This window comes from Polypterus senegalus, chromosome 15, assembly GCF_016835505.1.
Source record: "Polypterus senegalus isolate Bchr_013 chromosome 15, ASM1683550v1, whole genome shotgun sequence".
NCBI classification, from domain to species: domain Eukaryota; kingdom Metazoa; phylum Chordata; class Cladistia; order Polypteriformes; family Polypteridae; genus Polypterus; species Polypterus senegalus.
Window position 1 is genome coordinate 90,183,180 of NC_053168.1, and position 17,157 is coordinate 90,200,336.

A 17,157-nucleotide genomic window follows, 5' to 3' on the forward strand; every position below is an offset into this window, starting at 1 on the left:
TAACCAGTTTATGAAGAAGTTTCCAAAACCAAATTTATGTAAAGTTGCAAATAAGAACTTCCAGTTAACTCTATCAAAAGCCTTTTCTGCATCGAGAGATAATATACTGGTTTCCATGTTTCTGCTATAAGAAAAGTCTATTAAGTTGAGTAATCTACGTGAATTTGTGGATGAATGTCTCCCCTTAATGAAACCAGTTTGGTCTGGATGTATTATGAAAGGGGTTACCTTCTCTAATCTTTTTGCAAGGGCTTTACAAATTATTTTCAGGTCAACATTAATAAGAGAAATTGGGCGATAGCTGGTAGGAAATATAGGATCTTTGCCTGGTTTTAACAGGAGACTAATGTTGGCTGAATTCATGTTTGGCTGTAGTCTACCATTTTCTTGTATTTCACACATCATTCTGAAGAATGTTGGCGCCAGAATGATCCAGAATTCTTTGTAGAACTCTGCTGGAAACCCATCTGGACCTGGAGCCTTCCTATTAGGCATGGAGTTAAGAGCTTCCTGAAGCTCATCTGATGTTAATGGCGAGTCCAGGACTGTAGCTTGGCTATCTGATAATTTAGGAAGTATTATCCTGTCTAGAAACTCATTGATCTCATTATCTGCTGAATTCTGACCCAAGCTGTTGTCACTTTGCAGCCGTGCTCTAAAATTCAGACAACTGTCCTTCAATCAGCTTGTCTGGATCATAAGCCCATAAGTGATTGAGTCCTGGAAGCAGGTGCTGCATTGTTAGCACGTATTTATTCCAGGTCATCAAAGGGTGTAGGGTTTTACCTGAAAATAAAGATGTATTTTTTTTCTTGTGGTTTTGGCCATCCCTTTAACGGTTATTACAACAGACACATGGTAGGAGACAACCCTGGGCAGAATGTTAGTTCATTATGAATCAAACATAGTAATTGATAATTCATTGACTCAGAAAATATCATTGCCCTTTGACATTGTTTGTTCAAGTCTTTTAATACTAGAATTAACAAAATGCTTACGAGAAAACTCGTAAATCCGGCCCACCTTAAATCCACTCGCACGTCTCCATTCAGCTCTTTTGTCTTGTAAATGTGTCGAAAATCCCAAGCAGCAAGCAGCCTGCTATACAATCCCCTGCACCACCGGAGAAACTGCAAAAACCAGGCTGCTTGCTGCTTATCGACATATTTACAGGGCAAAAGATGCTGACAGAGAGGTGAGAATGGATTTAGGGTGGGCCGGATTTATGAGCTTTCTTGTGGGCTCTGGTAATTCTAGTGTTAAACAGTCTCCCGCCACATGCATTATTATGTATGGATTATGCAGGTTCAGGAAAAGGATGGATGGATGGATGAATAAATTAATATCTCATTTTTTTTTCTTATACATGGAAAGATGCAAAAATGTGCAAATGGAAAATAGATAAATGTATCTTCATGTTTAACATTCTTCCATCTTGCGATTGATAATGAAATATTTTTCATTTTTATGTTATATTATTACAGGAAAATAACTGGAACAATAGAACATGTCTCATATTCAACATGTAATCCTGATATTGGCTTTGTATAGGTCAATGGTAAGTACAAGATGGACCATTATTTATTTATTCATTTATATACTGTATATATATATTTATATATATCTATATATCTCTGCGTATATATATATATATATATATATATTGTGGACTCGAACCCGGACACACACAGACGGACATCTTGCGTTCACCCAACACACCCTTTATTTACAATTATGTACAGTTCTACATGCACCCAAACCCCAGTGCTTCCTGCACCGATTCCCCCAAAGTCCAGGCCTCACAGTCTTTGTGCCTCTCTCTTGGCCGCCTCCCGTCCTCTCTCTCTAGCTCCGTCCTCTTCCACCCAACTTCCGCCAATGACTGGAGGGAGGCGGCCCCTTAAATAGGAACCCGGATGGGCTCCAGCTGCTTCCCGGCATTCCTCCGTAGCCACGCCCCAGTGTGGCGGAAGTGCCGGCTGCGCACCCGGAAGCTGTCCGGGTGTCCCCTGTCATCTTCCCCCCAGCACTTCCTGGTGTCGCGGAAGTGCTGGGCTCCCAGGATATTCAGGCACTGGTGGCCACGGGTCCCTACAGAGCTGGGCTTCCAAGCCCTTCACCCGAGGCCCCCAACATAACCTGGGCGGACACCCCCTCGCAGTCTGGAGGAGGTTAAGTAAATTGGTAAAGCTGAATTGGCCATTGTGTGTGTTTGGTGTATATATGTGTTCACCATGAGACTGAGTGGCACTCTGTGCAGGGTTTGTTGTCTAGCTGAGATAAGCTCAGTTCTCCACTGTGACCTTGGTCTGGATTAAGCAGTTTACTCAGTGATATGTCAATGAACAGCAGTGCAGCTGCTGATGGCTGCAGCCAGCAATGATGCATACCGGGCCAATTCTTTACATCTACAAACACTAACATTATAGCCAACATTAAGTCTGTTTAATATAGTAATTCAGTCAACCAAAATGGGCCAACACCTGTCACCAAGTCTGAATTCAGTAGAAAATGACCAAGTATAATATTTTTGTCTCATTTGTTTAACTGGTTTCTCTTTATCTACTTTTAGGACTTGAGTGAAAATCTGATGATGTTTTAGGTCATATTTATGCAGAAAGATAGAAAATTCTAGAGTTCACAAACTTTCAGGCACCACTGTATTTATGTGTGTATGTATGTATGTGTGTATGTATGTTTGTTTGTCCGCCATACAAATCTACACCGGACGTCCGATCTGCACCAAACTGGGGATGGGGCTCCTTTGTGACCAGGAGGAGGTCATGGTGTATGTTTGGTTGGGAAAAATGTTCGTGGTGAAGCGCAGGGCACCTTTTCACTGACACAACATTCAGCACACGTCCCTGTACTTATCATCAACAAGATGGCCGCACGTTACAACAGACGTTCACCACGACACCATCTAGTGGCAGCTTTGGTCTCTGTGCATCGCTCTTTACCCATGTTTCTTTAAATTGCCAAGAGATAGCAGGAGTGTCCAAGTATGAGAAGGCCGACTGCTTTGATCGGGTGAAGGGGAACTGACATATGGATGTAAAACGTGAACGACCCAGTGCGGGTGACCGGCTGACACACCCACGTTTCCACGGGTCACATTGCCCCACGCACTGATAGTGCTGTATTTCATTCTCCAACATCCGTTATATGCAAACACATTTAAACAGAGACTCGCCTTAAAAAAACAGCAACATTCCCACACCATTTTGCCCAGATGCAGCACTGGTTGTATGTCACTTCTCTCTGTAGTTAGCATCGCCAACGTCCGTTAGATTGCAGCACGGTTCAACACAGACGCTCCTTACAAACGCTTTCTGACATATTGTAAATAAGGTAAATTCATCTCATTGTGGTGCTTATTACGTACGTAATACCATGTAATACATTATAATTATCCTGTTTTCGCTAATATACCCATGCCACCGAAAAAAAGATGTAGAATTGGAACGTCCACTTCAGATGCCAGAACAAAGTCTATTTCAAATTTGTCTCAAGCGCCACAGCAGACAAAATCCAGAGTGGAAGAACTTACAATAAAATGTGAATCAGAAAACTGTTTGTTCTATTTCTATGTTCTGTTTCTTTCATTTGGGAAATTCACCGGTTATACATTCCTGGGCAACGCTGGGTACTCCTGCTAGTAATAATAATAATATCCAAAAAATAACATGAATACACGACATGGCTCATTGTTTTGTTTAATTAATTATGGTTTGATTCACTTATTTTTTTTTTCTTTTTCTTGTTGAATAGTCCATTACCTCATAATAACTTGTATTTGTCAAAATGCCATTAAATTAACAGAAATACATATAATACTATAAAGAGTTACTGTAGCAAAACTGATTTTTGCTGGGTAAAGGCACGGATGTCTCCAGAGACTTATATACCTGATGGAAAAGATGGCAGATCATACAAGATATGAGGTCTGGGAATGTGTTAAAGACTAGATGTTCCATAAATGATTTGTTTATTTCAGATGAATGGAAACCTAAAGGATCTGTTTGTGCTTTCGTTGTTTATCTGAGGGAGCGTTAGACACAAATTCTTTTGCTCCCCATTGATCACTGATAGTTGATAATGCTGCTGATTTTATGACAAGATGAGAATTTTTTTTGTGCATCCAGGCATTGGCTAAAGACAAAAAGTAAATGTGTAATAATTACAGAAAATAATGATAATAATAAAATAAATAATAAAAGAAAATGTTAAACAGTTATGAAATGTGAAATACAAATTTGAAAAACACCAAAATTATAGTTGCAGAACCTATATAAATCAATAATTGAAAAGACCAAATGCAGTGAGCCCTCTGTGATGTAAACTAAGCCAGGTCATCTTTAGATGGCTTGTTATTAGTCTCTGAATACTTTCTGTGAGGCTTATCAGCAATGGAGCTCGTTGTTGAAGAATGGGGCGCTCTCATTCCAGTTAAGTGATCCCTGTAGTTTCAAACTGGTAAATGTGCTTGGCTTGCCAGTTTGCATTTTGGGGGAAGAGTCTGCATATTTAACAAGAAAAGAATCTCATGCTATGTTTAAACCAGTTATACTGTACTTCATACAGTATATCAGTTGAAGAACTAATGGCATGATAGTCTAATATTGTAGCTTTTTTGGAATTTTATCAAAATATGGTGAAGTGGGTTTCTTGTTCACCATCAGTATATATGAGGAAAGTGTTTTTCACTTGCCATTTCTGGTGGTTGTGTCACAGCCTGCAATTCTGACAGTAGGGCTGTTTGGGATCCATTGCTTCTGTGTATGTTTTTTTTCTTATTTCTTTGGCAACTCATCTAGGGAGTGTTTTGTTTTTCACACATTGGTCCTAGTAAAGGTCACTCATTCCCAATAAAATGAAAATGAATTTTGGAGGAAATCTAACACATAACTTTGTCAGCTGTATCTTTACATGTTTTACATTAAATTGTTTAACAGGATGTTACACTTTCTTCAAAATGGGGTAAAAGAAAAGGACCCCTTGAAGACAAAGTTCTTAAAATCCCAGAGAACACTGTAGGAGATTACCTCATCTTCCAAGTAAGCTCTTTATTTCCTTTAAATTTAATTAGCCATCATATATCTGTAAGTAACATGCAGATTTAAGATAGTATCACAATGCAAAATAGAGGAAAATAGAAATATGTTTTTACTCTGATTTATTTTAGTAAAAGTGACATGTCTGGTAAATGGCATTCTATTGGGTTGACAAGTAAATTTTAATGTTAGGGCAGATAAACAACTTCCCTTGCATTTTGCTCATTTTATACTAACAACAATTGTATTTTCAAAAATGCTGTTTTCTTAGTTATTTTTCTCTTTTTCTTAACAGTTTATATCAAATAACACCAACATCATGCAATATACAGTATCGGGAGAAACAGAAAACAAAATCCACATTGACTCTGATGGTAGTTTGTTCTTGAATGATTCATTAGACTGGGAAACAAGGAATGTTCATAACATACAGGTACTAAATGTGACTCTTATTTTTTTTTTTTTGCTTATGTACTCAGTTTGTTTAAGATTTTTTTTTCTGAATAATTTATATAGAGAGGAACTGGAAAATGTGGTCATTATTTATGTTGGAGAATAATTATGTTGAGGAATAACAGAGATGATGATTCTTTATTGTTAGTCTCAAGTTTGATCTGCATGATAAAAATCATTTTAGTTTCACCAAAAGGTCACATTTCTTTTTCTGAACTGATTTTGCTACAGCCCTAATAAGCTTCCTCGAACTCTCAGAAAATTTTATGAGCTTCTTCTTTCAAACTATCAATAATACTCAATTCATTTATTATTCATCACTTTTACATTTAGAAACACAATGCCGCCCTGCGGCGGGCTGGTGCCCTGCCTGGGATTTGTTTCCTGTCTTGCACCCTGTGTTGGCTGGGATTTGCTCCAGCGGACCCCCGTGACCCTGTAGTTAGGATGTAGTGGGTTGGATAATGAATGGATGGATGGAACACAATGCCCTGTATAGTATATTTAATTAAAAAAAAGAAATATCTTGTTGCACTCAAAGATGCCATGCACCCCTTCATTCATCCATTTTTCACACCTGTTCAGATCCCAGTATTATCTCATGCAAGGCAGACAGCAAACCAAAATGGAGCGTCAGCTCATTGTCATGAAAAATGTGCTATGCATCCATATGCAGATGTTATCATCAAGAACAACATAAAGTTGGAAAAGAACCTTTATTAGACAAAATGAAAACATACATAAAGTACAAATAGATAAAGGGAAACATAGCAACACTTTGTCTCTTTAGCATATAACTAAAAAGACCTTGAACGTCTGTCTTTCTTATCTGGTTAACTAGATTATTCACCCACTTGCCCACCAGAGTACCACTCCAAACCATTTCTTTTTTCAATTTTATCCCTATCTTTATTTAAGAACCTGGCTTTCTTTCAGGCGTTTAAAGTCCATGTGGTTTTGAGATTACTTTAAGCCACAGAAAAAAGCACAAATTGATGAAAATGACCAGGGACACGAGACATAGTCAAGACTAGATAAATTCATTGTCTGAGATTAGTCCTCAGTTATCTAAAATAAACTGAAAACACAATTTGCTGTCACAAATTCATTGCTAATTGTCAGTATACTGTAAATCAGAGAAATGCAATTGCTAAATCATAGAGTCTATCTGTAAACTTAGATAATCAGGAAGTGCACAGATCACTTTGCAGCTGTCATGCATGGGGTGATGAATTGTACGCTTCTGCAGTCCGTGCACAAATTGACAACATCCAGGGCAAAACAGTTCCAAAAGAAAAAGCGTTAACAACTTTAAATGTTGATCCTTGAAAAAGTCCGTCAATAAATATGCAATCCTCATATCTGAAAAACCATTGAAGACAAACCAAAATTGACGTCAGCTTTACTAACTGCAGAGCGGTTCACTGTGCATGTTCAAACTACCCTAAGCCATCATGAATGTGTTGTATTGCGACAGCTTCTATCCATTACAGTTACTCTATAATTTGACATGACAACAAACATGAACTTAAAATTTATTGTTTCTTAACAATAAACTATCAAAATAATGTGGTACATTTTTGCAACTAATTTGAATACTTTTTATTTAATATGTATTGTTAAATTGCAATAGCCTTTATTATTCATTCAGCTGCTTTTAAAATATTTGCCACTTAGATCATTTTTTACAACTGCCCCTATTTATATAAATATCCAGACTTCTTATTTTTTAGGGGGAAGCGACTTTTTTTTCCTACGATAGTCACCTCTGCGCATTCAGAAAGTCTGCAGGATGTCATGCATTAATGAATATATCCTTTATATCCTTTGTTTTGTAGTCCTTCCAGTACTTAAATCCTTACTGCTTTTTTCATATCACCTATTTTCTAGATAAGTGTGCAAGATGAGAACTCAGTGACTGTGGAGGGACCTGTAAACATTAAAATAATTGTCTTGGATATTAATGATAATAAGCCTATCTTCAATCAGAGCATTTACAATGGAGTAGTGAGACAGCACTCACGACCTGGTATGTTTTTTGCTCATGCTGGGGGAATTAAGTTAGTGATGTTTGTCACTGCTATTAATGCACTGCTATTAATGGATTGGGTGGCATAGAAGTGCAAAATTTAGTCCTGCAGTTTCAAAGGCCAAGGGAAGTGAAATCAAATCATGTCCCGGTCACAATCTGTGTTTTTTTTTTCCAGGTACTCCTGTTTTCCTCTTGCATCTCAAAGAAATGCATGTTAAAATTAACATTACTGTAAATTGATCCATTTTTAGTGCATATACTCTGTGCAGATAAACTGCATTCCTTTCAGGGTTGGTTTGTACCTTACCAAAAATGCCTGTAACCTTCAATTACAGTTCATGCAGAAAATGGATTTATGCATGTACAGTAAAAGGAAATATTTGTTTTCAGTTTTGTCAAAAGGTAACATCTTTTGCTATATTCATTATTTCATTATTCAGAAACATTACTGCATTTCTTCTCAATCCATATATATGTATATGCTGTATATAAATAAATATACTGTTCATATAATGTGTACTGTATCTGAACAAATGTAAAATGATGGGGTTAACTGTACAGAATGGAGTGTACACTATATGCAGCTTTTGATAATGCTAAACCTATTCTTTTCTTTTTTGCACCTTGCAGGGCGTCCCTTCATGCGTGTTTTTGCCACAGACAAGGATGATCCAAACACTCCAAATGCTAAACTCAATTATTCAATTCTAACCCAAATCCCAGAACTCCATCAAGTGAATCTCTTTCAGATTGACAGTGAAACCGGGGAAATCTCTTCCACTCCAGATGGTACATTCTAACACTAAGCTAAAATCTCTTCTTGAAGTAAACCACTGATTAAAACCTATAAATCCTTGCCACACATGGTTAACACAGCTGTAGCAGGAAGCATTACATGGTGATAAAGCACGATCGGCTGGACTTGATGTTATGGCACTTTGTTTATTTTTCATTTGAATTTCATCATCTTTTACTGGTATAAAGATGCAGCCTGTCAGTGTTATTTGGAATGACTGGATTTTATATGGACTTTATTGGCACAGATAACTAAATTATTTATATTTTACAGCTTCGAAAAGGAAAAAAACATTTTAAAATCTATATTATTTGGAACATTGATATAATAGAAAATACTGATGAAGTTCTAAGATTACTATTATTCTAACTAATTATGAAAACTTTAATTTATCCCTGAATTTAACATGTAGTGTCCACTACTTTGACAACCTAAATAATAAAAACACAAAAAGGACATCTTTTTCTTTGAAATGCCTTCTTAATTCAAGTTGTAGTCAGCATATTACAGGAATTACTTCACTGTTGTTATGATTTGCACTTTTCTTTAAATTTTGTGCCTTTCCTGAATTTTCTGAAAAGTATACATATAGTTAAGGTTTTTTAACACAGGAATTCTGAATTGACATTAATTTGCATCAGAAAGTTGAACTTACTACCTCTTCTGTGATGCTATTTTAGCACAGGCACAGCTATTTTGTGGAGATGTTGATGCAGCATTGCTAGGTAAACCACCTGAAATAGACTATGACAACAATAAAAATACTAATAATAATTCTTTACATTTATATAGCACTTTTCTCACTACTCAAAGTGCTCTCCATGCAGGGAGGAACCAGGAAGTGTACCCACAATCTCCTTACTGCAAAGAAGCAGCGCTACCACTGCACTCCTGGGCATAAAGATTTAAACAAGCAGCTTCTGTTCATTTGAGTTTGTGGTTGTTACTGAGTTCCTATCTTGCCTGTCCCTTATTTCGCGTCTTATCTTCTGTTCCTTTTATTGAACTACTGCTGCCTTTCTCTTTAAGGAGGTTCAAGAGTGCATCATACTTTGGTTACCTTTTCATATGCCACTTAATGCGACGTGTATGAACATTGTTGTACTGACTGAAGGCATTCCAGTAAACATTTATGAGAATTACCTGGAGAAACGATATGGTGGAAAAACGGAGCATTAGTAAAAACTAGGAGTCAAAAATATTGATCACCAAAAGCAATTAACATTAACAATTAATTGTCTTATAATTAATGCAAATATCAAAACCAGAAGTATTAAAGAAAGTAGCACATATGTAGTATATTTATCCAATCTCAGATAAATGGGCACTGTGCAAGATGATCTTTATATGGTCACACTGATGATATCACAATCATACAATCCTGGTGCATCATGGGATGCACTACCATGTTAACGAGTTAATCAAAATTCTCAAAATGGCAGCTCCCAGCAGCCAAACAAAATGACACAAAAAAATGAGAAATTATAAACAACTTGTAATGCAATTCTTCAAACAAAAACATTAGGAATGGATTCTCTGAGTAAGAAAACCTAAGAAAAGATGTATAAGTGACTTTTGAGCTAAAGGAACACCCAAGAAAAATTAAATAAAAACATTCAACTTAATTGTTAGTTTGTATCATTCTCATTAATTTGGATGAATATCTATGCATAATGGATCAGCATAATGGCACATTCATATTTGCAAGCTCTTTTCCAAGTATACTGATTTTAATTAATGACTTTAAACTTAACTAATTTTAAAGCTAGCTTTCTAGGTTGATTTCACTCACGGCTTTCTGAATAGGCTCTTTGTGACTCTAAAATCACTAATATATTAGCTCAATGTTTCTCAACCTTTAAATATTTGCGACCCGAGTTTTCATAACAGTTTTAATCGCACCCCCCCCAACATTTTTTTTGAAATGTAGATGCATATTTTATCATACCTACTTAACTTTTATCGACATTTATCTAACTATATTTATTGTTCTAGTATCAGAATGTAGTTTAAGTTAATTTGTTTTGGTTTCAACAGATGTTTTTTTCATATTTTTGATTCTTGTTTTCAAATCTTCGCCCCCTTAGGGGGCCCGCCCCACATGTTGAGACCCACAGTATTAGCTGAGTAAATGAGTAGCTTTTGTGGATGTTTCACTTGTTTATATTATATAACTACATCAACATTTTGACAGATTTATGCAATTTATATAGCAATTTTAATTTACAAAATCAGTTAAAGCACTGTAGTCATTTTCTATTAATTGTATGATATGCTACTCACAATAAGTACTCCTTACTAGTTATACTTACACAATCAGGGTGCCTCATCACTTGACTATGTTTTCTCTGGTGCACAGTCTTCAAGTTTGTACTATGCATATAAAGTGTTTTGTTTTTTTTGTTTACTTTAAGGCGCCCGACAGTTGGACCCAAGCAAGCATAAGCACTATGTCCTCTTTATTACAGTAAAAGACTTAGAAGGTTTGTCAGTAAATTCCTTATCTGACAATGCAAAAGTGCAAATTGAAGTAAAAGAAAACTTATGGCAGCCCCCAGGGCCGGTAACAATTAAAGAAAATTCCACTGAACCTCACCCAGTTTTTATTACACAGGTAAGAATCCTAGACATTTGTTGTTTTAGGAGGACCTAAGTGAGTCTGTATATACTCTACAATGAAAGATTAAACTGTCCGCTGTTTTTTCCTGCTTTTGTTTGATGGTGAAGGGATACAACATAATCTACATAAATAAAATTGTAAGTTGTTTGTTTGTCTGGTTGTCAGTCCCACAAAAAACAGCTGAACCAATTTTCACAAAATTCTACATGCGTGTTGCTATTTGTCCAGTTTAAAATATAGACTATATGGTATATCAGGGAGAGGGGAACAACCAAAAAATTACAATTACCATCAGGCAGCAAGAGAGCACTGGCCCTAATAGGAAGGCACTGTTACCAGCTCATGCAGAGTTTTGTACCAAACAAAGAGAGATCTCATTTAAGACCACAAGTATAGCATTTACTGGCCAACTAATGTGGATTACAGTTTTATTGTCTTGCTGAATTACAGCTTTTGTCTTTGAATATGTCCTTTTGTCTCATCATGGATTGTGTTTAGCCATGTTGAGTTTCCAATTTTATGAGAAATGTCCCTGTCTAATGTTGGGGGTGGGAGGAATACAGTGTTACCAAACCCAGAAGTAACAAAGTTCCTTTCTTTCAAACGCCCCAAAAATTTTAAAACTACACAATTCCCTTTTTATTTGGTTTTGCATTTGCAAATGTATGTGAAAAAAACTTTGGTTGTTTCACTCACCACTGCCTATTAATAGTAAAACTTTATGTTTTTAAATTCTGCAGTACACATGCATATCATTAATAAGTATGACAGAGATAAGTTATGATGAAACAGAATCAAATGCCATTTTTTGCTCATGATGAGTCACTGTTCAAAATATGTTAGAAAGAGACCATTATGGATGGTTTCAGTAAGTTTTACTGCTTCTTCATGGTAGACATTTATTCAAGTGAATTTTATGATGAGGCACAAACAGTTTTAGGCTTTGGTACAAATACAGCATCATGACATGTAGCATTTTTAAATAGTGTTGAATGACAAGACCCTGAAGGTTGCTGAGGATTGTGTTGTTGTTGCTGGTATTCCCAGAAGAAGGTATTTCATCTCACGGGGCACCCTAAATATTACTGAGAGTAGTCACAACGCACAGGTTGATGGTAACGCCAGTCTGTACCAGGGCCTAAAAAGAACGGCTGTGAAGGCTTTGAGGACAAATAAGGAGGCGTTTGTTAGAGGAATCTGTGAGCAACTGACACACTATCTGTGGTCTAGCAACCCACGTTCTACTTCTAGAAGAATCAAAGAATTACGCACATCTGGATCTGTTCCTTGAAGAGTCACAGTCAGGGTGCGTGATAGAACAATCCTTATGGATGACGCTGCAGTTGTGACCTGCTGTGCTGGCTACTTTGAGAAGCTGCTTAAAGCTGATCCTCCAGCTGGGACATTGGATAGCTCTGGGGCCATGGTTCTTGAGGCTGGTCTTCCAGTTAGCTGTGAACCATCCAATCTCACTGAAATTGCGCAGGTGGTGAACCAGCTGAGGGTAGGGAAGGCTGCAAGGATCTGTGGTATCCAGGGTGAACTTCTCCAGGCTGATCATAAGGCTGTCTTGCTGGCATTGCAAAAAACCTTTGTCAATTTTCATAAAGGGTCCAACTTAGTTGATCGAGCTGCCCTGTGGGATGTCCTTAGACTTTGAGGGATCCCCCTGAACTTGCATGGCCAGCCTGTAATCTAGTACTGTGAGTGCTGTGCAGAGTGGTTGCAAAACTTCCCAGTTGATTCTGGGGTTTGTCGATGGTGTGTTCTTGCTGCTACCCTGTTTAGTGCCTGTATGGACTGGATGTTGAGCAGGGTCATGGGGTCCAGTGGCTGTGGAACACGTTTTGGTGAAGAAAGATTCACTGATCTTGACTTTGCCAATGATTATGTGATCTTCGCAGAGTGAATGGAGTTCTGATCGGGACTCTTGAGAAACTGAGGGGGGAGACTGAATGTCTTGGCTTGTGAGTGTCCTGGATAAAAGCCAAGATCCAGGCATTTATTGACCTTTTGAGCACAGCCATCAGCAGTGTGTGTGTGTCTGCAAAGGTTTACTTACATCAGCAGCCACATTTATGTCTCTGGAAAGTCTTCCTATGAAGTCAATAGACAGACTGGGAGAGCATGGGCAGTAATGGGGTTTATGGCACTCCTGATATCTTGGCAAAAGGACGAAGGTCCAAGGGTTTAGTACTAGAATCCCTGAACCTACGAAAAAAGTCATAATGCCAGGCCACCTTAAATTCCTTTGCACCTCTTCATCAACATCTTGCAAAAGTGTGAATCGACACAAGCAGCCTGCTATCCCATCCCCCACCGATGCAGCTGAAGTTCTTCTACTTCAAGTCTGTTTATCTAAAACTGAAACTTTTTCATGTGTGGCAAGCGGCTGGGGGTGGTACCCAGCTGGGATGCCCAGAAAGACCGGAGGAGGGATTACGCCTCCTCCAGACCACAAGGTGGCGACCGCCCTGGTGGCTTTGGGGACCATGGGAAGGGAGCTTAGAAGCTCAACCCTATAGGGGCCCGTGGTCACCACGAGGCATCAACCACAGCACCACCTGTGGTCATCGCTGCTCTTGTGAAAAGAATGGAGATCAACACTGTCTACTCAGAGAAGGAGAGGCAAGTTTGTTGTACTACATGAATGTGACTGACAGAATAAAATGGAATACAAAAGTGTTAATTTGATATTTGGACTTCAGTTTTCACACATTATACACTCCTTCGCATTAGCATTTTGTCATTATTACTATATATGGTTGTGAGGACAAGACAAAACCTTTTATTCTGCTGCAATCCAGGCACTTACAGGCAGGTGGCGCAAGTGCATTGAGAAGGGTGGAAACTACATTGAGAAATGACATTATGAATTTTGTTAAGGTTCATTTCATTTTCTAATAAATCCTATTTTCTAACTTTAGCTTGACTTCCCCTCATATACTATATGTGAACATAGCAACTCAAGTACCAAAACATTTGTTTCTTCTGAGGAAATAAACAAGATCATTTTCTCTAATGGTAATGGTAATAATGGTAATTTACTTGTTGTGTTTGTGGTTTGTGCATGTTCTTCTTGTACCTGCATTTTTTTCTGAAGACATGTGTTAATGCCTTTGGTGATTCTAAATTAACTTTGTGTGATTGTGGGTCCCAGTCTCAGTAGGCCATAAAAAAGAATGGTGCCCCCTGAGGGAAAGGTCCCTGCTTTCTGCTCATTGTTACCAAGAAACCAAAAAAGGCTCTGACTCCTGCAGCCCTGAATTGGATTAAGCATGCTGTATATGACATATTATGCTAATGAATAAACGAATCAATAAAGAGCAAAATGTTACATCATTTTAGATATGCTGTACTAAACTATTTCACATAAGTATCTACTAAAACTGTAATGTAACCTTTTTCATATTTAGCATGACATTTTTGCATCATATAAGAGAAGTAATGGAAATTTTTCCCTTTAAAGGTTAGGTGGAATGAGCCTGGAGCAATATATGAGCTTGGTAAAAAGGAAAGAAATTCAAAATTCCCTTTTATGATTGATAGAGATGGGAAAATTTATGTGACTGATCCCTTAGACAGTGAAGAATCAGAAAGGGTAAGAATTTTATATTTATATGCCACAATTCAGATTCAATCAATCAATCAATCAACATTTATTTATATAGCACATTTTCATAGAAAAAAATGTAGCTCAAAGTGCTTTGCAAAATGAATAGAAAAATAGAAGACACAATAAAAAATAAACATAAGTCAACATTAATTAACATAGAATAAGTAAGGTCCGATGGCCAGGGTGGACAGAAAAAACAAAAAAAAAACTCCAAAAGCTGGAGAAAACAAAATTAAATCTGTAGGGGTTCCAGACCACGAGACTGCCCAGTCCCCTCTGGGCAAGTCTGCCAGTCAGATACTGTAAATGTAAAATGTATGTCTAGGAATGCTGCTCATAACAATTTTAATATGTATTAAATATTTTTAAATACACAATATTTATATTTGTAACTGTTCACTCAGATGTAAACAATTGTGGACTTTAAAATTAGGTTGCATCAGTGATATAGTGTTTTAATTGTCTTTCCTTTGTGAGAACTGGTCCGAACATCATCAGACAAACAACGGCACTTTATAAAACACACGTTTATTTCTTTAATAGAGTCTGCACAGTACACAGTGCTTCCAACACCAATCACCCTCAACACGGGCAATTCTTTCAATGTGCCGCTTTTCCTCCTCCTGTCCCTGGAGCTTTGTCCTGCTCCAGCTCCCGACTCTAGCTCCTCGGCTGTAGGAAGGAGGCCCCTTTTATGTCCACCCAGATGTGCACCAGGTGCTCGCTGATGACCTTCTGGCTGCACTTCCTGGTGTGGAGGTTTCTTCCTCTACCTGCCCAGGTGTGGCGGAAGTGCAGGTCTCCCAGGCTCCACGACGCTTGGGGTGCTCCCTGGCGATGGCCACGGGCCCCAGTGGGTTTAAGCCACCTTTCTCCATCCTTGTGGTCCCCTCAGCCAGGGCAATTGTCCCCTTGTGGCCCAGGGGACATATAGACCACCTCACGGTCCTTCCAGGGTCCCGGCTGGGTCTGGCCCCCAGCCTCCTGCCACCCCTTATAATGGAGTCAATTCAATTACATTTCTTAAAATTAGCTTGTAAGGGGACCCCAATGGTGCAATGGTTACCAGTACTGATTCACAGATCCAGCTGTCTGTGTTTGAGCCCCACAAATGATCATAAACTCTTTGTGGAATTTGCATGTTCATGTTCTGTCTGTGTTTGAATTTTTTTTTTTCCGGGAATTCAATCTGCAAATCTTTTTGGATGAAAAACTATGTTAATCTGTGACTTTAAAACTGATCTAATGGAACTGGGGATATGAGAGAATCTTGCAATAGATGAATGCCCCATGCCAGATTCTGTTCATAACTTGTGCATGGTGCTGCATATATAACAATCAATTCGATTTTGTGGATTTGAAAATATTATGTTACAAAAATGTATTTTCAAGGTTATCAAAACCTCTACTAAATTATAAAAGCAGTTCTTCTGAGCAGTACTTCTCCTTCTCCCTCCCACCTTTCACCTTATCTGCAATATTCCTCTCTAACTGCGTTTTATTTTCCCAAATATCTTTCTTAATGGTTGCCCTCATGTGTCCTACAATTCACAATGGAGTTATCTATCTTTTCGGCCTTACACATCTGTTTCTATGTGTAGGAGAAATAAATTGGAAATATATTAAAGACATTTTTTCTTAGACGCTCTTTGAGTCAGAAACTAGGCAAGATGTTGTTCATTGGATCTTTAATTATCACTTCATGAAGAGGTACAGTAATCCCTCCTCGATCGCGGGGGTTGCGTTCAAGAACCCTCCGCGATAGGTGAAAATCCGCGAAGTAGAAACCATATATTTGTATGGTTATTTTTATATATTTTAAGCCCTTAGAGACTCTCCCACACTGTTTATAAATATTCTCCGCACAGTTATACAGTAAACCCTTGTTTATAGCAGTTAATCCGCTCCAGACAGATAAATGAATTTCCACAAAGTAGTATTCTTTATTTATAAATCTAATATTTTTTTGCAGTTAGACCATAGAAAACCTGTTTACAACCTTCTAAATACGTTTTTTAACATTATTAGAGCCCTCTAGACATGAAATAACACCCTTTAGTTAAAAGTTTAAACTGTGCTCCATGACAAGACAGAGATGACAGTTCTTTCTCACAATTAAAAGAATGCAAACATATCTTCCACTTCAAAGGAGTGCCGTCAGGAGCAGAGAATGTCAGAGAGAGAGAGAAATGTAAACAATCAAAAATCAATAGGTCTGTTGGGCTTTTAAGTATACGAGCCCCCAGCGCGATAAAGAGGCCGCAATGAAGGGATCAATGTGAAGGTAGTCTTTCAGCATTTTTTACAGGAGTGTCCGTATCTTCTAAGCAAACAGCCTCTGTGCAAACAGCCCCTCTGCTCACACCCCCTCCGTCAGTAGCAGAGAATGTCAGAGAGAGTGAGAGAGACAGAGAAAAGCAAACAATCAAAAATCAATACGGGCTGTTAGTGCTTTGAAGTGTGCGAAGCACTGAGCAGGAAGCATATCGTATATCATTGAGGAGTTTTATTTAATACGTAAAACGTGCTCTGATTGGGTAGCTTCTCAGCCATCTGCCAATACTGTAGTGTCCCTTGTTTGAAATC

General features: G+C 38.0%; 1 protein-coding gene across 1 annotated transcript in view; it reads left to right on the forward strand.

Moving 5' to 3' along the window:
• The first annotated feature begins 1,481 nt into the window (after positions 1-1,481).
• The window catches only part of LOC120515506 (cadherin-17-like), an 85,966-nt gene continuing 70,290 nt past the window's right edge, over positions 1,482-17,157 (forward strand). The window contains exons 1-7 of the mRNA XM_039736567.1: positions 1,482-1,558; positions 4,956-5,057; positions 5,350-5,487; positions 7,398-7,536; positions 8,170-8,328; positions 10,750-10,949; positions 14,425-14,556. Coding sequence (XP_039592501.1) covers positions 1,508-1,558; positions 4,956-5,057; positions 5,350-5,487; positions 7,398-7,536; positions 8,170-8,328; positions 10,750-10,949; positions 14,425-14,556 — 921 coding nt within the window. The 5' untranslated portion in view covers positions 1,482-1,507. The remainder of the gene's footprint in view (positions 1,559-4,955; positions 5,058-5,349; positions 5,488-7,397; positions 7,537-8,169; positions 8,329-10,749; positions 10,950-14,424; positions 14,557-17,157) is intronic.